Source organism: Mirounga leonina, unplaced genomic scaffold (assembly GCF_011800145.1).
Source record: "Mirounga leonina isolate KUSES-001 unplaced genomic scaffold, KU_Mleo_1.0 Mir_173, whole genome shotgun sequence".
NCBI classification, from domain to species: domain Eukaryota; kingdom Metazoa; phylum Chordata; class Mammalia; order Carnivora; family Phocidae; genus Mirounga; species Mirounga leonina.
In genome coordinates, this window is record NW_023270447.1 from 33579875 (window position 1) to 33606531 (window position 26657).

Sequence of the window (26657 nt, forward strand, 5' to 3'; positions counted from 1 at the left end):
TGAGGGCAGGCCTTGTTAAGAAGAACAGGGTGGTCTATTGTATTTCAGAATTATTCCTTTTCTCTCTCTCAGATGCCTGAGCAGATTTTTCTCCAGTATTCACTCTGAGGACCTGGTAGGGCTCCTGGATGTTTATCTCACAAAAGGATGAGGACTGGAGTTTCTAAATCTGAGTTGTCAATACTTACCTCTAGTTACTTGTCATAGTTTCCTACCCTGGCACTGGTTTCTGCTGGTGAATTTCTGCTCCAGTAACTTATGGATCTTTGGATCCACTCTGATTTTTGATTCAGTGGTTTTCCTTGTACCCTCACTTTTCTGATGAATCTAAGAAGAGTTGCTCATTTTTCATTTTGTTCATCTTTTTATTTATTAGAATGGTGTGACAACTTCTAAACTCCTTATATGCTGGACCAGAAACCAAAAGTGCCTTAATTTATTTTTTGAAGACTACATTCTATCTTGAGTTGTTAATTGAGCTAGATTTATTTTAGTAACACTTATTTATAGTGCTTGTTATGTGCCAGACAGTATTCTAAAGTCTTTATGCCAACTCATTTAGTCTTCATAGCAATTATATCTGTTTAGTTCTATTGCGATCCTCATTTTATAGGTGATGAAACTGAGGCATATAAGTTGGCTACATAACAACTGAGGGTATATAAGTTGCTTGAGGTCACCAAGCTCAGAACAACTTATATTTGTTTCTTTTTTTTTCTAACTACCTTATAAGCTCAAAAAAATAAGTTCAAAAATCAAACTAACTTCCTTTAACCAGTAGAATGTGGTTGAGGTAAAGCTGTGCCAGTTGGGCTTACCCTTCAGAAGGCCTGACAGGTTCTGCTTTTATACTCTTTTGGCTCTGAGTCAACTGTGGAGAAAATCTTGCTATACTACTACGGCAACACACAAATAGACATATGAGAGAATGACATAGTGAAGGTTGGTGTAGGTGGAGAGAACCTGGGATGGTATGGTGAGAGAGACCCATACATCCTAGCATGCCAGCTGAACCTACCATCAGTGTTCTTGCCAGTGTATCAGAAATGTAAATTAGTCATCTTGGAGGTGTCTGTTTAGAGTAGCCCTACAAGACTGAATCTAGAGTTAATATCACTTGGAAAAGAACTGCCTAGTTGAATCAAGTCAACCTACAGAATCCTGAGAGAAAATAAATGGTAGTTGTTTTAAGCCAATAGATTTTGGGGTGCTTTGTTATTCAGCATAAATAAATGAAAAATATACATTCTTTTTTGTAGGAATTTGGATATTGGTGGTAGAGAATTCAAAGGGAAAGATTTCAAGGAATTAAGAATAGATCTCAATGTAAATGAGAGATACTTTGTAATTTGTACTTATAAGTCTTTTTTCCAGATTTATTGAGATATAATTGACGTATAACATTGTGTAAGTTTAATGTGTACAGTATGATAAATTGATACACATGTATATTGCAAAATGATAATCAGAGTAAGCTTAGTTAACACATCTGTCACCTCATATAATTACTATTTATTTATTATTTTGTTATGAGAATATTTAGGATGTACTACTCTCAACAGCTTTCAAGTACAAAATATACAATATAGTATTGCTAACTGTAGTTACCACGTTGTATGTTATAGCTCTAGAACTTGTTCATCTTATATCTGGAAGTTCGTAATCTTTAACTGATACCTCCCCATTTCCTGTACTCCATTTTGGCCACTCCTGATAACCAACAGTTTACTCTGTTTAAATGAGTTCAACTTCTTTAGATTGCACATTAAGTGAGATCATACAGTATTTGTCTTTCTCTGACTTATTTCACTTACCCTTTAAAATCCATCTATATTATAGAAAATGGCAGGATTTCCTTCTTTCTCGTGGCTGAACATTATTCCATTGTGCATGTATGTATGTACTGTGTAAAATATATCTATAAGTATTACATTTGTTACATTTTTTAACTGTTCATCTGTAAATGGGCACTTAGGTTGTTTCCATACCTTGGCTGTTGTAAATAATGCTGTAATGAACATGGGAAGTGCAGATATCTCTTCAAGATAATTATTTCATTTCCTTTGGATATAAACCCAGAAGTGGAATTGCTAGATCATATGGTAGTCCCATTTTTAATTTTTTGAGGAACCTCCATACTATTTTCCATAGGGGCTGTATCAGTTCACATCCTTACCAACAGTGTGCAAGGATTTGTTCCCTCTTCTCCACATCTTCCCCAGTGCTATTTCTTGTCTTTTTGAATAAAGAAATTCTACCAGGTATGGGTAGTATCTCATTATGGTTTTGTTTGCATTTCCCTGATGATTAGTGATGTTGATCACCTTCTTATATATATGTTGGCATTTATATATCTCTTTTGGAAAAAAAAAAAGTCTGTTCAAGTCCTCTGCCTATTTTAAAATTAGAAGATGATGATAGTGATGATGATGATTATTGCTACTGATTTGTATGAGTTCCGTTTATATTTGAATATCTACTCCTTATTAGATTAATTGCAAATATTTTTTCCCATTCCATAGTTTGCCTCTTCATTCTGTTTATTGTTTCTTTTCCGTGCAGAAGCTTCTTAGTGTGATGTAGCCCTACTTGCTGATTTTTGCTTTTGTTGCCTTTGGTGTCATATCCCACAATCATTGCCAAGACCAATGTCAAGGACCTTCTTCCCTATGTTTTCTTCTAGGAGTTTTATGATTCCCAGTTTTATATTTAAGTCTTTTGATTTAATTTTTGAGTTAATTTTGAGATATTTTTATAAGTGGTGTAAGAGGTAAGATTTAATTATTTTTCCAGTGAATATCCAATTTTCTCAACACCATTTATTGAAGATATTGTCCTTTCCCCATTGCGTATTCTTTGTTCCCTTGTCAAATATTAGTTGACCGTATATGGATGGGTTTATTTCTGGGCTCTCTATTCTTTTAAATTGGTCTGTGTGTCTGTTTTTATGCCAGTACCATACTGTTTTGATTACTGTGGATTTGTAATATGTTTTCAAGTCAGGAAGTGTGAGCCCTCCAGCTTCATTTTCTTTTTCAAGATTGTTTTGCCTAGTTGAGTTTCTTGGGTTGTTGTTGGTATTGTCCCATATGCATTTTAGGATTATTTTTCCTATTTCTTTGAAAAATGCATTTGAATTTTAATAAGAATTGCATTGAATCTATAGATAGCTTAGGATAGAATGGACGTTTTTTTTTTTTTTTTTTTTTTTCAAGATTTTATTTATTTATTTGAGAGAGAGAGAGAATGAGAGACAGAGAGCATGAGAGGGAGGAGGGTCAGAGGGAGAAGCAGGGAGCCCGATGTGGGACTCGATCCTGGGACTCCAGGATCATGACCTGAGCCGAAGGCAATCGCTTAACCAACTGAGCCACGCAGGTGCCCAGAATGGACATTTTAAGAGTATTAACTATTCCTGAACACAGGATCTTTCCATTTGTGTCTTTAATTAATGTCTTCTAGATTTCAGTGTGTAGATCTTTTACCTCCTTGATGATATTTATTCCTAAGTACTTTATTCTTTTTGATGCTATTATAAGATGATTGGTTCCTTTATTTCTTTTTCAGGTACCTCATTGTTAGTATATATAAAATGAAACTGACTTTTGTATGTTTATTTTGTGCCCTCATCTTTACTGAATTTGTTTATTCTAACAATTTTCATGGAGTCTTGAGGATATTCTATATATAATATCATGTTATCTGCAAACAGAAAATTTACTTCTTCCTTTCTGATTTGGATTCCTTTTGTTTCTTTTTCTTAGCTGATCACTCTAGCTAGGATTTCTAGTCTTATGTTGAATAGGAATGGTGAGAGTGGGTACTTTTGCTTTTTTCCTGATCCTAGAGGAAAAGCTTTCAACCTTTCACCTTTGAATATAATGTTAGCTGTTGACTTACCATATATGGCCTTTGTTATGTTGAATTGTAATCCTTTTATACCCTCTTTGTTTAGAGTTTTCATCATGTAAGGATTTGATTTATCAAATGCTTTTTCTGAATCTATTGAGATGATCCTATGATTTTTGTCTTTCATACCATTGATAAGATATATTGCACTGATTGATTTGTGTTGTTGAACCATTCTTGCATCCCAGGGATAAATCCCACTTGATCATGGTATATGATTTTTTTTTAAATGGGGTTGAATTTGATTTGCTAGATTTTGTTCAGAATTTTTGCATGTATATTCATTAGGGATATTGGCTTGTATTTTTCTTTAGTATGCTTATCTGGCTTTGCTATTAGGGTAATTGTCAACGTCTAGTGCGTTGGGGTCCCTGGGTAAGGGTCTACGAAATCACCAGGACACAGGGGATGCAGAGCAAAGGCAGCACTTGCAACTGCATACTGCCGTTTATTTCTCACATAGCTATATACTGGCAGAGATCAGATAAACATAACAATGTATACTTAAAGTATCAAGCCAACATCGGTGAAGTGAAATATACACGAAATTCAATAAGAACAAAATACATCCTGTTTATGCTTGCAGAATAAAGAATTCTCTTAGCCATCCTTCCTTTGGAGACAACATGTTCTTTGTCTTTAGAAAGAACACTTCTGATTAGAAAGACACACTTTAAGCGAGGCAAGAGCCACTTCCTGCTGATCCAGGCATTTAGGACTTGCAACATGAGATAAGGGGAAGAGAACATTTTCTCCTCCTGGCCCAGGCCTGCCTGGCCGTCCTTAACCTCAGTGCAGTCCTCAAATGATCTGGGCCTGCAAAGGGCCTACAAGCCTACACCATCTCAGTTCCTTCTTTTTTCTTTTGTTTTAATAAAAGTGCCCTCCAAAGGATGGCCACAGAATTCTGGGAAGGTTTTAGATAGCAAAAATGCAACAGCATAAAGCATAAGATAACAATCAACAATACAAATCCCATTCCTCCAGCAGTGTGCCCCAAACTCTGAATAATACCTTTTGGATCTAGTCCCTCAAGTTGCTTAAGAAGTAAATTGGCCAACGTAGCGGCATCTGATACAGTAAGCAAGGCACACATAGCCAAAAAGAAATTTTCAGGCGTACAAGCCTTCCCCGTTCGCTGCAGGATTTTTTTGCCCTTCCCCACTAAGCTTTTTAATTTGCCCCCAAGTCGGCAAAGCAGTAGCAAATATCTGCCGATGGCGACGTCGTCCTCCCAAATTCAGATGTGCCATGGCCTGTAACGGAAGTTCATCTTGGTCTGGATTCCCCATCCGTCGTCTGGTGGGATACGGTGCCGTTCGAATTGGCCCTCGACCGGATCCATCACGCGGGGAGACAGGAACAGGTCCGTCCATCCTCTGTGGAGACATAAGCATAACCCTTCCCTCTATAAAGCAATAGCCCCGGTCGCCATTCTGCATCTGCGGTTGGTTTAAACCATATATGTTCATTTAATGGAGGGGGAGCGACCTCTCCCTCTATGAACTGTTTCTCTGCACGGGAGAGGATATCTCCTTGCGGAAGATTCAAGAAATTTAATGCGAACAGAGCTTGTTGCAAAATAGAACGTGCATTTGATTGAGTGAATGCTAAGATATGGTCCTTTTTCCTCCTTTTTAATTTTTTAATTTGCAACTTTAAAGTATTATGTGCACGTTCTACAATAGCTTGCCCTTGAGGATTGTATTCAATGCCTGTTTTATGCATGATACCATATTGTTCACAGAAAGTTTGAAATTTTTTACTGCTATATGCAGGTCCATTATCTGTTTTAATAATAGATGGTAAACCCATCACAGCAAAAGTTTCTAGAAGATGGGTGATAACATGTTGTGTGGTTTCACCACTTTGTGCTATGGCCCATATAAATTGAGAATATGTATCTATTACCACATGTACATACATACAAAGTTCAGAAAACCACATCTGCCACTGCAGATACTCAGGCTCCTTTAAAAGAGCCCGACAGAGGACCCTCCAGTCCTCAGGAGAAAAATTGTTATAATGTCGAGCTAGACCATTAACTAGCTCCTTAACATAATGTGATTGAGGTCCATATAAAGACCTATTCCTTCATAATATGGTGCTTGTGCCACCCCCTGGACTGGGGGAGGCCTGATAACAGGAAAAGCAAAGACAGAATTACCTGCGCCACCCTCATCATCGCTATCCTCTAGCGCATCAAGCTCAGCTAAAGCAGCAGAAAGGAAAGGATTTTTAGAAGAAAGAGCTGGTGCAGACGGCAAAGGCGGAGCAGAGGGCTTCCTAGAGGGTTTCTTAGACTCCTCCGTCATAGCCATAACCTGCTGAAAAACCTTCCATACACGCTCCACCTCGGGATCCGACTTTACTTTCGGTTTTGGTTCTTCATTACCACACTCGCTAGGCTCACGGGATGGTGTAAGCTTAAAGGTATCTTTCTCTACCGCCCTTTTCTCATCCGTATCTAAAGGGAGGTCTTGTATAGAAGGAGCCATCTCCTTATGGAAGTCTTCGACCGTGCGGTCATCCTCCATCACTTTAAGCACTGTGAAAATAATCGACCAAATAGACCAAAACCGCATGGGAATTTTTTCTCCCTGTCTCATTGCCTTCTCGACATAAGTTCCCTCCTCTGGAAACCAAGGATTCCATTCCCAAACCACCTTCAAACACAGCTCAATATCATTAGAAGCAACAGTGATACCATAGACAGCAAGAGAATGTTTCAGCATTCGAACATAAGGAGTAGAAGTTTCTTGTCCCATCACCCTGTACTTAATTAAGTTACTCACCCTTCCTGAACGTCCTTCAGGGTCCCTGTTCAGGCGCCAATTGTCAACGTCTAGTGCGTTGGGGTCCCTGGGTAAGGGTCTACGAAATCACCAGGACACAGGGGATGCAGAGCAAAGGCAGCACTTGCAACTGCATACTGCCGTCTATTTCTCACATAGCTATATACTGGCAGAGATCAGATAAACATAACAATGTGTACTTAAAGTATCAAGCCAACATCGGTGAAGTGAAATATACACGAAATTCAATAAGAACAAAATACATCCTGTTTATGCTTGCAGAATAAAGAATTCTCTTAGCCATCCTTCCTTTGGAGACAACATGTTCTTTGTCTTTAGAAAGAACACTTCTGATTAGAAAGACACACTTTAAGCTAGGCAAGAGCCACTTCCTGCTGATCCAGGCATTTAGAACTTGCAACATGAGATAAGGGGAAGAGAACATTTTCTCCTCCTGGCCCAGGCCTGCCTGGCCGTCCTTAACCTCAGTGCAGTCCTCAAATGATCTGGGCCTGCAAGGGGCCTACAAGCCTACACCATCTCAGGTAATGATGGCCTTGTAAAATAATATGGAAGTGTTTTCTCCTGTTCAACTTTTTGGAAGAGTTTGAGAAGGACTGGCATTCATTCTTCTTTAAATGTTTGATAGAATCTGCCAATTAAGCTCTCTGTGGCTGATCTGTTCTTTGTCAGGAGGTTTTTAATTATTGATTCATTCTCCTTACTAGTAATTCGTCTGTTCAGATGTTCTTTTTCTTCATGAATAAGTCTTAGTAGACTGTATGTTTCTAGGAATTTATCCGTTTCTCCTAGGTTGTTCAATTTGTTGGTGTATCATTTTTCCTAGTATTCTCATGATTCTTTGTATTTATTTGATATCAGTTACAATGTCTTCTCTTTTATTTCTAACTTTATTTATTTGGGTCCTCTCAAGTTTTTTTTGGTGGTCGTTGTTAAATCTAGCTAAAGGTGGCCAATTTTGTTTATTCTTTCAAAACCCAACCCTTAGTTTTGTTGATCTTTTCTTGTTTTCTTTTATTTCATTTATTTTTACTCTGATCTTTTTTATTTCTTTCCTTCTGCTAACTTGGGTATAGTTTGTTGTTTTTTCTCTAGTTCCTAGAGGTAAGAAGTTAGCTTTCTTGAGATTTTTTTAAATGGATGCATTGATCACATAAAATTTCTGGTTATAATTGCTTTTGCTGCATTCTATAAGTGTTGGTATGTTGTGTTTCTATTATCAATTGTTTCCAGTTTTTTTTTTTTAATTTCACTTTGATTTCTTCTTTGACCCGTTGATTATTCAGGAATAGAAATCTTAATTTTTTTATTCCTCTAAATTTACTGTTTCTCTGAGGAAAGTAAAAAGTAGCCATATTTATTGAAACATGATTCAGTTCTAGGTCTCATGCTAAATGATGAAAACTGCAGAACAAGTGCCCTCACCTCAGGGTGTATGTAATTTAATTGGAAAGACAACAATTAAATTATATAACATATAAACATATAATTTCTAAATTGGCCATGTAGGCATGGTACAGGAATGTAAATGACTAAGAGTTAATTAGACAATGATTTGCTGAAGAGGGTTACACCAAGAGAGAAATAAATATAACATCCTTAATAGCAGAGTTCAGCATAGCAAAGTTCAGCATATTTCATTAACTAAGAATCCATTATTGTTAACTGTTTAGAATTCTAATTATTGAATTAAAAAGTTAATATTTCAGCAATTATATTTTACTTCATCACATAGTTAATTTTATTGTTTTCATGGAGTTCACATTTAAACATAAAATAATTAGGCAACCTAGATATTTTTAAAATTTTGAAGCCATGAAATTTTAGTTCCCTAATCATTTTGGTATTTAATATTGCAGATTTTTTATATGTCTGTAATTGGCATCTTTTTAAATAAAACTAGGAAGTAGTTGTCCAAAATGAATAAAAAGATATTCACTTAAGTACTATCATGAAGATTATCTCCAATTTGGATTTGTGTGACATAATAATTCTCTTCTTCCTCAGACTATAAGTCTTTTTTTTTTTTTTAAGATTTTATTTATTTATTTGACAGAGAGAATGAGATAGAGTGAGCATGAGAGGGAAGAGGGTCAGAGGGAGAAGCAGACTCCCCGCTGAGCAGGGAGCCTGACGCGGGACTCGATCCCAGGACTCTGGGATCATGACCCGAGCCGAAGGCAGTCGCTCAACCAACTGAGCCACCCAGGCGCCCCCTCAGACTATAAGTCTTATCTGCAAGAAAAAGTTTTCAAGTGAGGCAGTAATACTAATCACACTCACTCACTCACTAGGTATTATTAAAAAATTATTTGGAACATATTTAAGCATTTTGAGGAAGAGGGCAATGTTATCTTATGTATCAGTATCAGTTAACTTCACAAAACAGTCTGTGAACTTCACAGAGTAACAAGATTGATTAATTAATAGCTAAAGTTAGAATGCTTAAATAATTGCAGAACCTTTCATTATAATCAGATTATCTATTATGTCTGAGATCAATGAAGGAAATAGAAAAAAATTCTACTTTTGAATAATACCAGTGGTAGATTATTGACATCATGTGTGACATTCAAGTGACATATGAATCATATTAATACAAAAGAGTTTAAAATAAAAATCTTTCATTGCTTGTGATAAGTTTATAGACAGTAATTATAGTTAGTAACACTATTTAGAATCCGTGAAAATAAATGCTACGAAGATTATATCTTCTACAAAGAAATAAAGAAATATCAAAATAAACTATTAGAGATGGAATAATCTGTGTGAACAATGAATGCTTGAAAAAATAGTTTATCCATCTATATGTCACTGTCTATACACACACACACACACGTACCAGTGCATTGACAGAAGATGTAAAGTCAGCTTCAGCTTTATGTGAGGAAATGGGATCTCTCCGCTGTTCCATGTTGATGTGTTTTGTTTGTCTAGAGATTTTGCTATGAGCTATGATCTAAAACATTTTAACTTTAGTTAGTAATAATGTATTAGTTAATAATAATTAGTTAATAATGTATTAAGATTGGATCATTAATTAAACAAATATACAACACTAATGCAAGATTTTAATAGGGGGAACTGACAATGAGGATGTATATGGGATCTCTGTGTACTTTCAGTTTTTCATTTCTTTATTCATTCCTCCATCAGTAGACACTTAGGCTGCTTACATGTCTTGGCTATTGTAAATGTTGATCTAAATAGCTCTAAAAAATAAAGTCTAGGGGCACCTGGGTGGGTCAGTCATTAAGCGTCTTGAAACATCCTGATTTATGCCTGAGATATGGGCTTTCATAAACCCTGTTATAAACCAGAGTTTGCCTGTATTAGGCCAAAATGGAAAAAATAGGTTTCTCAAAGGAGAGCCTGAGGAAAGGCTTAAGGTCTTTTCTAAATAGGAAGTCCAAATGATGGGATACATTTTATACATTGCTTTTCATTTCAGGACCTATAGAGCTTGGTAAGTTTGTAAAGATTCATTCACATCTGTTTATTTCACATGAGGGTCTTTATGTTTGGGAGACTGTTTTACTTATAGTTTAGACTAGTTTTTCTCAAGATGACCATGACTTACCCAGGTGCATGCTCAATTACATATTCCTTGGCCCTCAGCCCAGAGACTCTGATAATGTAGATATGATATGGGACCTAGGAATCTGCTTTCTGTTTAATTCCTTAGATGGTACTTAAGAGTTTGAGGATTACAGTTCTAGGCCTTGGGTAGGATATAAAAAGTAGCTAATCTCTTGAAAGAGTGTAAGGGTTTATCTGGATTTCCACATTTATTTTTACTTGGATTATGCTGACCTAGTTTACTTCCACATGGGAGAGATTCTTCCAATAGGGAAGATAGTTAATCTTACTAAATGCTTTCAGATAGGCCACTTGAGTTCAGATATTCTCTTCTAAACTATCACTGGGTGACTGTGTTTTGTGAAAGCTAAAAGTACCTACAGTAAGGGAGATTTCAAATATATGAGAAATACTATGTAAAATTATATTAAAGAGCTTGATCCAGAAATTTTACATAAAATTAAATTAATCAAATTTTAAAACTGTTAGAATTCCAGATCTTAATTACCTAGTTGCATTGAACATAGAAATAAATAATGTGATTGCAAATTGTCTTTTTAAGAAATTTGTAACAGTTGAAATCCGGTATTGTGCCTTAATTTCATTTCGCTACATTTTTCAGCCTCTTACACAAATGTTAGCACTATTCTGACTTGGAAGTTTATCATTCAGTGCATTTCTTTATTTAGCAGAATGTTTTAACCAGAATTATTATACAAGGTATAAAAAGTGTAATTTTCTTTGTTTTAGTTTTCTTGCCTAGATGTTTTTCTTTTAACTGTTTCACCAAATTCCATGTTCTCTAAGTACCCTAGGAAAAAGGAAATTTTTTTTTTCCTTTTACTGATTAGTTGATTGGCAAGGGCAATGATAACATTTTTGATTTGTAGTTATATAAATTTCATACTTTCAAAATGCTTTGAATTAGGAGGTTTTATGGGAATTAATTTTTTTGAATTTTTTTTATTTGAGTATAGTTGATATATGATGTTACATTAGTTTCAGGTATACAACTTAGTGATTTAACAGTTTTATACATTATGCTATGTTCACCACATATGTAGTTACTCTGTACCATTACATCACTATTACAATATCATTGACTGTATTCCTTATGCTGTGTCTTTTATACTGTGACTTACTCATTCCATAACTGGAGGCCTGTATCTCCTTCTCCCCTTCACCTACTTTGCCCAACCCCCTATTGTCTGGCAACTATCAGTTTATTCTCTGATTTATAGGTCTTAATTCTGCTTTTTTTGTTGCTTTATTCTTTTTTAGATTTCACTTACAAATTAGATCGTTTAACTTTTTTACCCATTGTATTCTCACTGGCTATAGCAGATTTTTTGTTTGTTTTCAGATTTATTTTTGGAAGTTGAAAAAACCTTTTCTAAGCTATTTCCCCTTTTTTCTAGATGTTTCATGGAACAATAACAGAAGAGCTCACCAATCATGAAGAATGGAGTCACTATAATGAAAACATGATAGAAGATCAAAAAGATTTTGTTTTTGTGAAGTTCAGTGGCCTTCATTTAAAATCTATGGAAAATTTGCAATCCTGTATCTCTCTTAGAGTATGCATCTTCTCAAACAATTTTATTACAGATATTCGTCCACTTCAGAGTTGTATAAAATTAGTCAAACTTGATCTCCATGGAAATCAGGTAAGCAATAGACATTTTAGATATTTGCATATAAATGAAATTAATATTTAAAAACACTTATGCTATGTATCCCAATATACCTCCCAATTTTTATATAAAATATAAACAAAAATTTAAAAATAAATAAAATATATATAAATACAAAATTTAAAATTAAAGGGGTGCCTGGCTGGCTCAGTCGGTGGAGCAAGTGATTCTTGATCTTTGGATCATGAGTTTGATCCCCACATTGGATGTGAAGATTACTTTAAAAATTTTTAAATTTAAACAAAATTTTGAGTTAGAAATATGTAAAAACTGTGTGATTTGGTATATTTTACTTCTTAAATTAATGGTGTGGATTAAAAATGCTCTGGACTTTTAAATTTTTTAATGACATAATTGACATACAACATATTAAATTCATCTGTACAACATGATTGTGTATATACATATATATATATATAGCACATTTTCTTTATTCATTCCTCCATCGGTAGACACTTAGGCTGCTTACATGTCTTAGCTATTGTAAATTATGCTAGAATGAATATGAGGGGTACATATATCTTTTTGAGTCAGTGTTTTCCTTGTCTTCAAATAAATACTGAGAAGTAGAATTGTTGGATCATATGGTAGTTTTATTTTTATTTTTCTGAGGAACCTCCATACTGTTTTCCACAGTGATTGTACCAATTTACATTCCCATTAACAGTGCATAGGGTTCCCTTTCCTCCACATCCTTGCAAACACTTGTTATTTCCTGTCCTTTGGACAATGGCCATTCTAGCAGGTGTGACGTGATATCTCATTGTGGTTTTGATTTGTATTTCCCTGTTTGTTTTGATTATTGATAGTGAGCATCTCTTCATGTACCATGTTGGCCATCTGGATGTTTTCTTTAGGAAATGTCTATTCAGATTCACTGCCCATTTTTAATTGGATTTTATTTTGGTATTGGGTTGTATGAGTTCTTTATATGTTTTGGATATTATCCCCTTATTACATATATGATTTGCAAATATTTTCTTTCATTCAGTAGCTTGCCTTTTCATTTTTTTTTTTTTTTTTTTATGATTTCCTTTGCTGTGCAGAAGCTTCTTAGTTTGATGTATTTTTACCTGATGTATTTTTGCTTTTGTGTCCTTTGCTTTTTGTGTCAAAACCAAAAATCACCACCAAGGCTATTGTGAAAGAGTGTATTGCCTATGTTTTCTTTTAGGAGTTTTATAGTTTCAGGTCTTAGGTTTTAGACTTTAATCCATTTTGAGCTAATTTTTGTGTATGGTGTAAGATAGAGGTCCAGTTTTACGACTTTTTTTTTTTTTTACATGTTGCTGTCCAGTTTTCCCAACACCATTTATTGAAGAGACTGCCCTTGTGCTTGCTTTGGCAGCATATATACTAAATATGGAATGATACAGAGAAGATTAGCATGGTTCCTGTGCAAGGATGATATGCAAATTTGTGAAGACACTGCCTTTTCCCCATTGTATATTCTTTTTTTCCCCCCCATTGTATATTCTTGACGCCATCATAAATCAACTGACCATCTATACATGGGTTTATTTCCGGTCTCTGAGTTCTGTTACATTGATCTTTGTGTCTGTTTTTATGCCAATACCATACTGTTTTGATTACTATAGGTTTGTAATATAGTTTAAAAACCAGGGTGCATGATGCCTCCAGCTTTATTCTCTTTCAGGATTGCTTTGGCTATTTGGGATCTTCTGTGTTTCCATATACATTTTGGGATTCTTTTTTCTATTTCTGTGAAAAATGCCTTTGGAATTTAGAAGGGATTACACTGAATATGTAGATTGTTTTGGGTAATATCATTTTAACATTTATTCTCTCAATCCAGAGCATGGAATATCTTTCCATTTATTTGTCTGTTCCTCTTTTCTTTTATCCATGTCTCATAGTTTTCAGTGTGCAGATCTTTCACCTCCTTGGTTAAATTCATTCTAGGTATTTTCTCTTTTTGCTGCAATTTTAAATGGGATTGTGTTCTTAATTTCTCTTATAGCTTATTATTAGTGTATAGAAATGCAGCATATATTTGTATATTGATTTTGTATCCCGCAACTTTACTAACTGATTTATTAGTTGTAAGAATTTTTTGGTGAAGTCTTTAGGATTTTCTGTATATAATATGTCATCTGCAAATGCTGACAGTTTTGTTACTTCCTTTCTGATTTGCATTCCTTTTGTTTCTTTTCCTTGATTAATTACTCTGGCTGGAACTTTTAATATTGTGTTGAACAAAAGTGGAAAGAGTGGACATCTTTGCCTTGTTCCTGATCTTAGAGGAAAAGCTTTCAATTTTCATCACTGAATATGATGTTAGCTGTGGGCTTGTGATATATGGCCTTTATTATGTTGAGGTACATTCCTTCTGTACCTACTTGTTGAGAGTTTTTATCATGAGTAAATGTTGAATTTTGTCAAATTCCTTTTCTCTGTCTATTGAGATGATCATATGACTTTTATCCTTCATTTTTGTTAATGTGGTGTATCACATTGATATGGCTCCTTAATTCTTTATGTTTAGAAAATTTTAGAATTGGCCTACTACAAAGGAATTTTTATTGAACAAAGTATATATGTCTATTCATTTAATTATACTAACAATGATAACATAATCTAGATGAACAGTGTATTATGTTTTTACTCCAGTCACTATTGGATAATTAGAGATTCTTTTTTGGCTTATTAATGAGAAATTTGCCATTTTGGAAAATACTGAATTTTAGAAGATGTTGAATGTTTTTCCACTTTCCATGTAACTTATAGAAAATTAATATTTGTATTTAAGATGTTATTAATAATATTTCAGATAAAGAGTCTACCGGATACCAAATTTTGGAGTGGATTGAAGAAACTAAAACTCCTCTATCTTCATGACAATGGGTTTGCAAAATTAAAGAATATATGTATGTTATCTGCCTGTCCAAGTCTCATTGCCCTCACTATGTTCGATTGTCCAGTGAGCCTTAAAAAAGGATATAGACATGTTCTCGTCAACAGTATATGGCCTCTCAAAGCACTGGATCATCATGTGATTTCTGATGAAGAAATAATTCAGAACTGGCATCTTCCTGAAAGATTCAAAGCATATAGCCACCGACTTTTCTTTAATTTCTGCCCTGCTTTGAAAAAGGTAATTGGATTCATTAGAGTTTCATTTCAGATAAATCTAAGTTATATGAACTAATATATACTGTATCATTTATCTAAAATTTCATAAACTAGTGAACACATTAGTAATATCTTATATCTGAGAATTTATAGAAGCTTATATGCCTACTGCATAAAAAATGCTGAGCATAAAAATATCAAATTGTGGAGAAACAAATATATTTTTTGATTTCTATGATGTCTTAATAGCTTTGAGGATGTATAGCTTATATACTGTAAAATTCATTCATTTTATATATGTGATTTAATGATTTTAGTAAATTAATGGTGCTGTATAACCATCTCCACATTCCAGTGTTAGAAATTTTCACCATTCCAAAAGTTTCCCTCTTTCCCATTTGTAGTTAATCTTGACTCCCAACCTCAGTCTTAGGTACCATTGGTCTGGTTTCCGTTTCTATACATTTGCTTTTCTAAACATTTTATATGAATCAAGTCATACAATACACAGTCTTATGCAGCTGCCTTCATTCACTTAGTGTGATGTGTTTGAGGCTCATTTATGTTGTAGCATTTATCAGTAGTTAGTTATTTTGATTGCTGAGTAATTTTCCATTATATGAATATACTACATTTTTTTTTATTCATTCGCTTATTATCAGTTTTTGCTATTATGAATAATGCTGTTATGAACAGCTACTTCTTACATGTTTTTGTGTAGACATGTTTTCATTTTTCTTGGGTAGATTCTTAGGAGTGCAATTGTGGGTATGTATGGTAAGTTTATGCTTAATTTTGTAAAAAACTAAATTGCTTTCTAAACAGTAGAAACCAAAAATGCATGAGGGTTTTAGTTTCTGTATGTCCTTTCAAACAATTAGTATTTTTTTGTATTTTACACTATAGACATTCTAGTAGGTATAAAGTATTTTATTTTGGTTTTAATTTTTATTTCCCTAATGAGTAATGGTGATAAGCATTTTTCATCTGCTTATCAATTATACATATATATTTGTCAAATGTCTGTACAAATTTTTTGCTCATTTTGAAAGTGGGTTGTTTGTCTTATTATTGTGTTGTAAGAGTAGCTATATGGATATAAATCCTTTATCAGATATATGCATTGCAGATATTTTTTTCTCAGCCTCTAGCTCATCTTTTCATTTTCTTGATGTTCTCTTTTAGAGCAGAAAAATTTTGAGTTTTAAGACATCCAGGTTATGAATTTTTTCTTTTATGGATCATGCTTTTGGTGTTGTATCTAAGAAATCTGCCTAATGTCACATAATTTTTTTTATGTTTTTTCCTAGAAGTTTCATAATTTTGCTGAAATTTAGACTGTGTTTCATTTTGAATGAATTTTTATGTGTGGTGTGAAGTAAGGGTCTAATTTCATTTTTTTTTTTTGCCTGTAGATATTCAATTACACCAGCCCCATTTGTTGAAAAGATTATTCTTTCCCAGGTGAATTGTCTAGATATCTTTGTCAGAAACCAATTGGCCATAAAATGTAAGGTTAATTTCTGGATTCTCAATTATATTCCAATGGTCTATATATTTTATCCTTATGCCAGTAGCACCCAGTCTGATTATTGTAGGTGCTTTGTAGTTAAGTTTTGAAATAGGGAAGTGTGAGTCCTCCAACTTTGCTCTTTTTTTCAATATTGCTTTGGCTATTCAGGGTCCCTTGCATTTACAAATGAATTTTAGGATCAGCTTGTCGATTTCTGCAATGATTCCTGCTGGGTTAGTGATAAAGATTCCATTGAATTTATAAATCAATTTGTGGAGATTGCCATCTTTACAATAGTGAGTATTCTCAATCTTGAATGTGAACTGTCTCTCAATTTATTTAGATATTCTTTAATTCTTTCAACATTGTTTTATAGTTTTCATTGTGCGAGTTTTGCAGTTATTTTGTTAAAATTTAATGCCATCCAGATCAAAATTCCAATGACATTTTTCAAAGTGCTGGAACAAACAATCCTAAAATTTGTATGGAATCAGAAGAGACCCCAGATTGCCAAGGAAATGTTGAAAAAGAAAAACAAAGCTGGGGGCATCACGTTGCCTGATTTCAAGTTTTTTACAAAGTAGTGATCACCAAGACAGCATGGTACTGGCACAAAAACAGACATATAGACCAATGGAACAGAATAGAGAGCCCAGATATGGACACTCAAGTCTATGGTCAAATAATCATCGACAACGCCGGAAAAAATATGCAATGGAAAAAAAAAACAGTCTCTTCAATAAATTATGCTGGGAAAATTGGACAGCTATATGCAGAAGAATGAAACTTGACCATTCTCTAACACCATACACAAAGATAAACTCAAAATGGATGAAAGACCTCAATGTGAGACAGGAATCCATCAAAATCCTAGAGGAGAACATAGGCAGTAACCTCTTTGACATCGGCCACAGCAACTTCTTTCAAGATTCATCTCCAAGGCTAGTGAAACAAAAGCAAAAATGAACTTTTGGGACTTTATCAAGATAAAAAGCTTCTGCACAGCAAAGGAAACAGTCAACAAAACAAAGAGGCAACCCACAAAATGGGAGAAGATTTTTGCAAATGACACTACAAAGGGCTGATATCCAAGATCTATAAAGAACTTCTCAAACTCAACACCCAAAAAACAAATAATCAAGTCAAAAAATGGACAGAAGACATGAACAGACACTTGTCCAGAGAAGACATACAAATAGCTAACAGGCACATGAAAAAATGTTCATCATCATTAGCCATCAGGGAAATTCAAATCAAAACCACATTGAGATACCACCTTACACCAGTTAGAATGGCAAAAATTGACAGGGCAAGACAACAAATGTTGGAGAGGTTGTGGAGAAAGGGGAACCCTCTTACACTGTTGGTGGGAATGCAAGTTGGTACAGCCACTTTGGAAAACAGTGTGGAGGTGCCTCAAAAAATTAAAAATAGAGCTACTCTGTGACCCAGCAATTGCACTCCTGGGTATTTACCCCAAAGACACAGATGTAGCGGAAAGAAGGGCCATATACACCCTAATGTTCATAGCAGCAATGTCCGCAATAGCCAAACTGTGGAAAGAGCTGAGATGCCCTTCAACAGATGAATGAATAAAGAAGATGTGGTCCATATATATAATGGAATATTACTCAGCCATCAGAAAGGATGAATACCCAACTTTCACATCAACATGGATTGGACTGGAGGAGATTATGCTAAGTGAAAGAAGTCAAGCAGAGAAAGTCAATTATCATATGGTTTCACTTATTTGTGGAACATAAGGAATAGCATGGAGGACATTAGGAGAAGGAAGGGAAAAATGAAGGGGGGGAAATCGGAGGGAGAGATGAACCATGAGAGACTATGGACTCTGAGAAACAAACTGAGGGTTTTAGAAGGGAGGGGGGTGGGGTATGGGTTAGCCTGGTGATGGGTATTAAGGAGGGCATGTACTGCATGGAGCACTGGGTGTTACACGAAAACAATGAATCATGGATCACTACATCGAAAACTAATGATGTGGGTGCCTGGGTGGCTCAGATGGTTAAACGTCTGCCTTCAGGTCATGATCCCAGTGTCCTGGGATCGAGTCCCTGCTCAGCGGGAAGCCTGCTTCTTCCTCCCCCTGCTTGTGCTCTCTCTCTGTCAAATAAATAAATAAAATCTTAAAAAAAAAACCTAACTAATGATGTATGGTGACTAACATAACATAATAAAATAAAATAAATTTATTTCTATGTATTTTATTTGCTTTGATATTGTGAATGGAATTATTTTCTTAAATTCATTTTTGGATTGTTTGTTACTAATATATAGAAATACAATTGATATTTTAATTTAATCTTATATTCTTCCACCTTGCTATTTTCATTTTTTAGTTCTTGAAGATTTTGTTGATTAAAAATACTTGTTTTTTTAATAGATCGTGGATCTCTAATTTTTTTCAGGTTTTCCATATTTGAGTTAGTCCATTGGGAAGTAGTTTTTTTTTTTTTTTTTCAATGCCTTAAAGGACAATTTGGAATATTAGTGGAAGTGGATAAAAATATTAAATTCTTAATTTGGTGACATGGCATGTTGAAATCATCATTATATCCTGATTTTTTTAACATGCTGAAAGAAGTGATTGAGAAACGATATCTAGTTGTAGGTTACAAAATACTTAAATGGATAGATAAAAATTTTTAAAAAAATGCTCATGACATGAGTATTAGGGCAGATAAATTATGTAAAATTTAAAAGAGATGGGCTCTGCAGGTGTTAGAAAAGTACAAGTACATAGGAAATAAAAGGTATGTTGCAGAACATATGTTCTAAGTATATCTAAATGTATCTATCTATCTATGCATTGACAATTGATGAAGAATGGAAAATCAGTTGAATAGTGATTACATTTGAAAGTATATCTAAACAATGAACAGTGATTATGCATGGAGATTAGAAAGTTAGAAAACTTTATAACTGCATACAATTATTTATAAAAAGTGAGTATATTAATGATTTTGAAATAATACTAAAAAATTCTAGAGAAATAGAAAATGAGGCAGTATTTAATTCTGGGTATCTTAACCTGGGCCCTAAAAGAAGAATTTCATTTATGTATTCTAGTTGGGTATTATGGTATAATCAAATGTAGGAACATACTTCACTTTATTTTTTTAACATGACTTTTTTTAAGGACAATCAAAATGACTGATGTTCATTTAAGCAATGAATAGCAAGTTAGCGGGGCTATGAAAAGAACCTTGGAGTTTAGACATCTTAATGAATGCAATGAAGATCTATTGTAGTTATTTGAGGAGGAAAATAGAGTGGTTCTACCATAGTTGGTGCTCTATGAAAAAAATTGACAAAGTTTTTTAAAGGAATTTAATCCAGTGTTTTGCGAGGAGATTAATGGGGGTTAGGAGACAGATGAGAGCAGAAAGATCAATTACTGTAGGGCAGAAATGGTGTGATTAGAGTTGGTACAGGCAGACAATAGTGGCAAAGAAGAAAGAAGACAGAGTTTAGAGGACAGACACTCAGTAAGAGTCATTGTGATAGGCATTTTATATATTTTATTCCTTCATTCCTTTACCAAATATGTATTGATCACCTAATATGTGAACGAGATTATTCTGGACTCAGTGGTAAATGATACCAACAAAGGTTCTGCTCTCATAAAGTTCAGTGGGAAGGCACAGGAAATAAACATGTAAGCAGAAAAAAACAAACCAAACCAAACCAGCATAGAATGTCAGATCGTGTTAATTTCTAAATAAAAGAAAATAAAGTAGTAACATGGGACAAAAGGGATGAAGGCTTGGGCTAGATAGGGAAGGACTTTCTGAAGAATATTTATTCTTCATCATATTCTTTGGTGTGGAAAGATATTATTTCACAGAAAAAAATGAAATATAGTAAAGTTTAAGATTATACCCAGTATCAGACATATAGTCAGTCATGAAGCTGGGATTTCAAGTCTGTGTTGGTTTCACAGTCCTACAATCAACATTGTATATCAAAGGACAGTGTAACGATTTGACAGGATTTTTGTAACTGATGAAATATGAATAATATGAATATGAAAAAAGAATTAGAAAATGTTCTTTTGGTATTTTGAACTTCAGTAACTGGGACAAAAAGTAACTTAGTTTACAAACATGGCATCATTTGAAGAGTTGTAGTAGAATGTTAAGTTTGGTCATGTTTATTTGAAGTAGTATATTGATATATAGATATCAACCAGGCATTGAAAATGAAGAACTATGGGTGCCTGGGTGGCTCAGTCGTTAAGCGTCTGCCTTCGGCTCAGGTCATGGTCCCAGGGCCCTGGGATCGAGTCCCCACATCGGGCTCCCTGCTCGGCGGGAAGCCTGCTTCTCCCTCTCCCACTCCCCCTGCTTCTGTTCCTGCTCTCGCTCTCTCTCTCTCTGTCAAATAAATAAATAAAATCTTTAAAAAAAAAAAAAAAGAAAATGAAGAACTAAAATTCAGAAATAATGTTCTAGGTCTAAGATATAAATTCAGTAGTTAGTGGTTTGAGGGTATGGTTAAAGCCAAACTCACAAGAAAGTATAGGGATCAGTATGAGAGCTAAGGACAAAGCCTTCGGGCAGTTTCATTTTATGGATACAAAGCAGTGGGACCAATGAAGATAACAGAGAATTAATTCCAGGAGGTAGGAGGAAAAACAGAGAGATGGCTTATTATCACTTAGTTTAAGAGAAAAGAATGATTAAAAAAATGAAGGATGTTTTTAAAGGTCAAGAAAAATTATCATGGAAACAAAACTATTTTGAAAACTTCTGTTGAAGAGATGTTGCATCTTTGGGATTTTAGTAACTTTCAGGAATGGATACAGAATTGCAATGGGTTAATATATAATTACCAAGTATAGAAACTTTTCTGAGAAAATTTTGGACAGAGGAAAGATAATGCCTTGGCTGCCAGAAATAGGATTAATGGGAGATTTTTTTAAAAAGTGAGATGATACTAACTTCAGTATATTTTTAAGCTGAGGGAAATTAATTTAAAAGAAAAATTAAAAATGTCAGAAATAGAATGATTGAAGAAAAAAACCATTGTGTAAAAAACATGAATGCATCACAAATGGAGTATACTTTAAAGAGCTATAGGTACACCTAATGATGGAAGAATTTTGTGGTAGAGATTTAAATAAATCTGTTTAAATAATAGTTTTTCAGTTTACTGATAAATTTTTATTCATTTCTGCTATAAGCAATATTATTTTGGGTATTCTTTGATTATTAAAAGGTTTTATTTATAGCAGTAAATGCTTGAATAAATGACAATCTATGAGTATATAAATTTATTTAGTAATGTTTGAAATATATATTTCAGAACATTTTTTTGTACTTATTATTGAGTATAAGAATACTATGAAAACTGGGGCGGAGGAGTTAAGATGGCAGAGTAGTAGGGGAACCCTGGCTTACCTCGTTCCTTGAACACAGCTAGATCAACATCAAATCATTTTGAACAACTAGGAAATTGATTTGAGGATTAAGAAAACAATCTGCACATTTCGAGGGAGAGAATGTGGCAGATGGGAGATACGGAGATTTGAACCGGGGGAGAGAAAAGGCAGGTGCCGCAGAGGAGAGGGAGCCCTTTTCAGGGAGAGAGGGAGAATAAATGGCCTGTGGGGTTCATGCAAGATGCTGTGGTGTGGGGATCCCCTGGGTTGCACTGAGAGAGACTGTTCCCCTTCCTGAAGTATATTTGGAAAAGGGTATATTGCCTCTTCATGGACAAAGGCCCTCTGGGCACCATTGAGTGACAATTCAACAGCAGGGGATTTGGCTGTGTACACCTGCCTGGGTGCCTGGAGTCTGTGGTGAAGCACAGCACCCATTTGTTGAAGAGACTGTATTTTTTTTTCCTTTGGATGTTCTTTCCTGCTTTGTTGAAGATTAGTCGACTATACAGTTGTGGGTCCATTACTGGGATTTTCTATTCTGTTCCATTGATCAATGTGTCTGTTTTTGTGCCAGTACCATAGTGTCTTGATCACTACAACTTTGTAATATAACTTGTAGTCCAGAATTGTGATGTCTCCAGCTTTGCTTTTCTTTTTCCAGATTGCTTTGGCTATTTGGGGTCTTTTATGGTTACATACAAACTTTAGGATTGTTGTTCTAGCTCTGTGAGAAATGTTGGTATTTTGATAGGGATTGCATGAAATGTGTAGATTACTTTGGGTAGTGTAGACATTTTAACAATATTTGTTCTTCCAATCCATTAGCATGAAATGTTTTTCCATTTTCTGGGGTCATCTTCAATTTCTTTCATAAGTGTTTTATAGTTTTCAGTGTACAGATCTTTTGCTTCTTTGGTTAGTATAGTCCTAGGTATTTTATGGTTTTGGTGCAATTGTAAATGGGATTCCTTGATTTATCTTTGTGCTGCTTCATTATTGGTGTAGAGAAATGCGACAGATTACTGTACATTGACTTGTATCCTGCAACTTTATTGAATTTGTGTATCAGTTCTAGCAATTTTTTAGTGGAGTCTTTTGGGTTTTCTACATAGAGTACCGTGTTGTCTGAATATAGTGAAAGTTTGACTTCTTCCTTGCAGATTTGGATGACTTTTATTTCTTTTTGTTATCTGATTGCTGAGGCTAGGACTTCCAGTACTCTGTTAAATAACAGTGGTCAGAGTGGACATCTGTGTCTTGTTCCTGACCATAGAGGAAAAGCTTTCAGTTTTTCCCCATTGTGGATGATATTAGCTGTGGGTTTTTCACATGTGGCCTTTATGATATTGAGGTTTGTTCCCTCTATTCCTTCTTTATTGAGGGTTTTTGTCAAGAATCGGTGCTGTGCTTTGTCAAATGCTTTTTCTGCATCTGTTGAGAGGATCATATGGTTCTTATCCTTTCATTTATTGTGGTATATCAGGTTGATTGTTTGTGAATATTGAGCCACCCCTTGCAACCCAGGAATAAATCTTACTTGATCATGGTGAATGACTCTTTTAATGTTCCGTTGGATTCGGTTTGCTAGTATTTTGTTGAGAATTTTTGCATCCATGTTCATCAGAGATACTGGCCTATAGTTCTCTTTTTTAGTAGGGTCTTTGTCTGAATTTGGAATCAGGATAATGAATCAAGATAATGATAATGGTAACTCGTAGAATAAGTTTGGAAGTTTTCCTTCCATTTCTATTTTTTTTTTGGAATAGTTTGAGAAGAATAGGTATTAATGCTTCTTTAAATGTTTGGTAGAATTCCCCTGGGAAGCCATTCAGCCCTGAACCATTGTTTGTTGGGAGATTTTTGATTACTGATTCAGTTTCTTTGCTGGTTATCAGTCTGTTCAAGTTTTCTATTTTTTTTCTGTTTCAGTTTTGCTAGTTTATATGTTTGTAGGAATTTATCCCTTTCTTCCAGGTTGTCCAATTTGTTGGCATATAATTTTTCATAATATTCTCTTATAATTTGTATTTCTGCAATGTGGTTTTGATTTCTTCTCTTTCATTAGTACTTTTATTTATTCATGTCCTTTTTCTTTTCTTTTTGATAAACTTGTTTAAGGATTTATCAATTTTATTAATTCTTTTGAAGAACCAGCTCCTGGTTTCATCAATGTGTATAATACTTTTGTTTGTTTGTTTGTTTCTGTATTAGTTATTTCTGTGCTAATGTTTCTTGTTTCCCTTCTGCTGGCTTTAGGCTTCATTTGTTGTTATTTTTCTAGCTCCTTTTAGGTGTAAGGTTAGGTTGTAGATTTGAGATTTTTTCTTGCTTTTTGAGTTAGACCTGTCTTGCTATATACTTCCCTCTTATGACCACTTTTGCTGCATCTCAAAGGTTTTTCATTTTCATTTGTTTCATTTGTTTCCATGTATTTTTAAAGTTCTTTTTTAATTTCTTCGTTGACCCATTCATTCTTTAGTAGGATGTTCTTTAGTGTCCATGTATTTGTGGCCTTTCCAAATTTTTTCTTGTGATTGACTTTAAGTTTCATAGTGTTGTGATTGGAAAATATGCATGATGTGATCTCAATCCCTTTGTACTTGTTGAGGCCTAATTTGTGACCTAGTATCTGATCTGTTCTGGAGAATGTAACTATGTGCACTTGAAAAGACTGTGTATTCTGCTGCTTTATAAAGGATGAAATGTTCTGAATGTATCCATGAAATCCATCTGGTCCAGTGTGTCATTCAAAGCCATTGCTTCCTTGTTGATTTTCTGCTTAGATGATGTGTCTCTTGCTATAAGTGGGGTGTTAATGTCCCCTACTAGTATTGTATTATTATCAATGAGTTCCTTTTTGTTTGTTATTTATTGATTTATATTTTTGGATGCTCCTAAGTTGGGGGCATAAATATTTACAACTGTTAGATGTTCTTGTTGGATAGACTGCTTTATTATGATGTAGTGCCCTTCTTTATGTCTTATTACAGTCTTTGGTTTAAAATCTAGTTTGTCTGATATAAGTATTGCAACTCCAGCTTTCTTTTTTTTTTTTTTTTAAGATTTTAATTATTTATTTGAGAGAGAGTGAAAGAAGGAGAGCACGAGAGGGGCAGGGTCTGAGGGAGAAGCAGACTCCCTGCTGAGCGGGGAGCCCAATGCAGGACTTGATCCTGGGACTCTGGGATCATGACCTGAGCCAAAGGCAGATGCTTAACTGACTGAGCCACCCAGGCACCCTCCGGCTTTCTTTTAACATTCATTTGCATGGTAACTATTTCTCCATCCCCTCACTTTCAATCTGCAGGTGGAAAAAAAAAGAAAAAAAAAAAAAACCTTACAGGTGTCTTAGGTCTAAAGTGAGTCTCTTGTAAACAGCATATAGATGGGCTTTGTTTTTCTGTCCATTCTGATACCCTGTGTCTTTTTACTGGAGCATTTAGTCCATTTACATTCAGAGTAATTATTGATAGATATGAATTTTGTGCCATTTTATTACTTGTTGTTGTTGTTGTTGTTTCTGGAGATTTTCTCTATTCCTTTGTAGTCTTTGTCACTTTTTGTCTTTCCTACTCAAAGTGTCCCCTTTAATATTTCTTGCAGGGCTCGTTTCATGGTCATGAACTCCTTTAATTTTTATTGTCTGGGAAACTCTTCATCTCTCCTTCTATTCTGAATGAATAGCCTTGCTGGATAGAGTATTCTTGGCTGTAGAATTTTCCCATTCAGTATGTTGAATATATCATGGTACTTTCTTTTGGCCTGCCAAGTTTCTGTGGAGAGATCTGCTGCTAACCTTATTGGTCTTCCTTTGTAAGTTAGGGACTTCTTTTGTCTTGCTGCTTTTAGGATTTTTTCTTTATATTTTGCAAATTTAGACATGATATGTCTTGGTGTTGGCCTGCTTTTGTTGATTTTGATGGGAGTTCTCTGTGCCTCCTTAATTTGGATCTGTTTCCTTCCCCAAGGTGAGGAAAATTTAAGCTATAATTTCTTCAAATAAACCTTCTGCTCTGTTTTCTCCCTCTTCTTCTTCCGGGACTCCTATGATACAAATGTTATTATGCTTTATGGCGTCACTGTGTTCCCTTAGTCTGCATTTGTGATCCAATATTTTTCTTTACCTCTTCCTTCATCTTGATTAGTTTCCATAATTTTATCTTCTGTATCACTTATTTATTCTTTGCTTCTTCCTTCCTTGTAGTCATTACATCCAGTTGTTTTGCATCTCAGTTACAGTGTGTGTGTGTGTGTGTGTGTGTGTGTTAATTTCAACCTGACTAGTTTTTAGGTCTTTTATCTCTGCAGTATGGGACTCCCTGGTGTCTTCTATGCTTTTCTTAAGCCCAGCTAGTATCCTTATGATTCTGGATCAGGCATTTTACTTATATCTGTTTGGATTAGATCCTGGGTCTTGACTTTTTCTTGTTCTTTCTTTTGGGATGAATTGCTTCATCTTGATATTTTGTCTAGATCTCTGTCTTCTTCTGTATGTTAGGAAAGCCTGTTATGTTTCATGCTCCTGAGAGTAATGGCTTTATGCAGAAGAGGTCATATATGTCCAGGGCCTGATGCTTCAGGAAGTGTCTCTGGTATATGCTGTGTGCACTCTGCTGCTGTTTTGTGGCTGCTCTTTCCCTCAGGTC

General features: G+C 34.7%; 1 protein-coding gene and 1 non-coding gene across 2 annotated transcripts in view; both read left to right on the plus strand.

Moving 5' to 3' along the window:
• Positions 1–26657, plus strand: part of LRRIQ3 (leucine rich repeats and IQ motif containing 3) — a 191969-nt gene that overhangs the window by 18439 nt on the left and 146873 nt on the right. The window contains exons 2-3 of the mRNA XM_035018272.1: positions 11723–11971; positions 14790–15113. Coding sequence (XP_034874163.1) covers positions 11723–11971; positions 14790–15113 — 573 coding nt within the window. The remainder of the gene's footprint in view (positions 1–11722; positions 11972–14789; positions 15114–26657) is intronic.
• LOC118020426 lies at positions 13331–13437 on the plus strand. Its single transcript, XR_004681868.1, has one exon. It is a non-coding gene; the product is annotated as a U6 spliceosomal RNA (small nuclear RNA).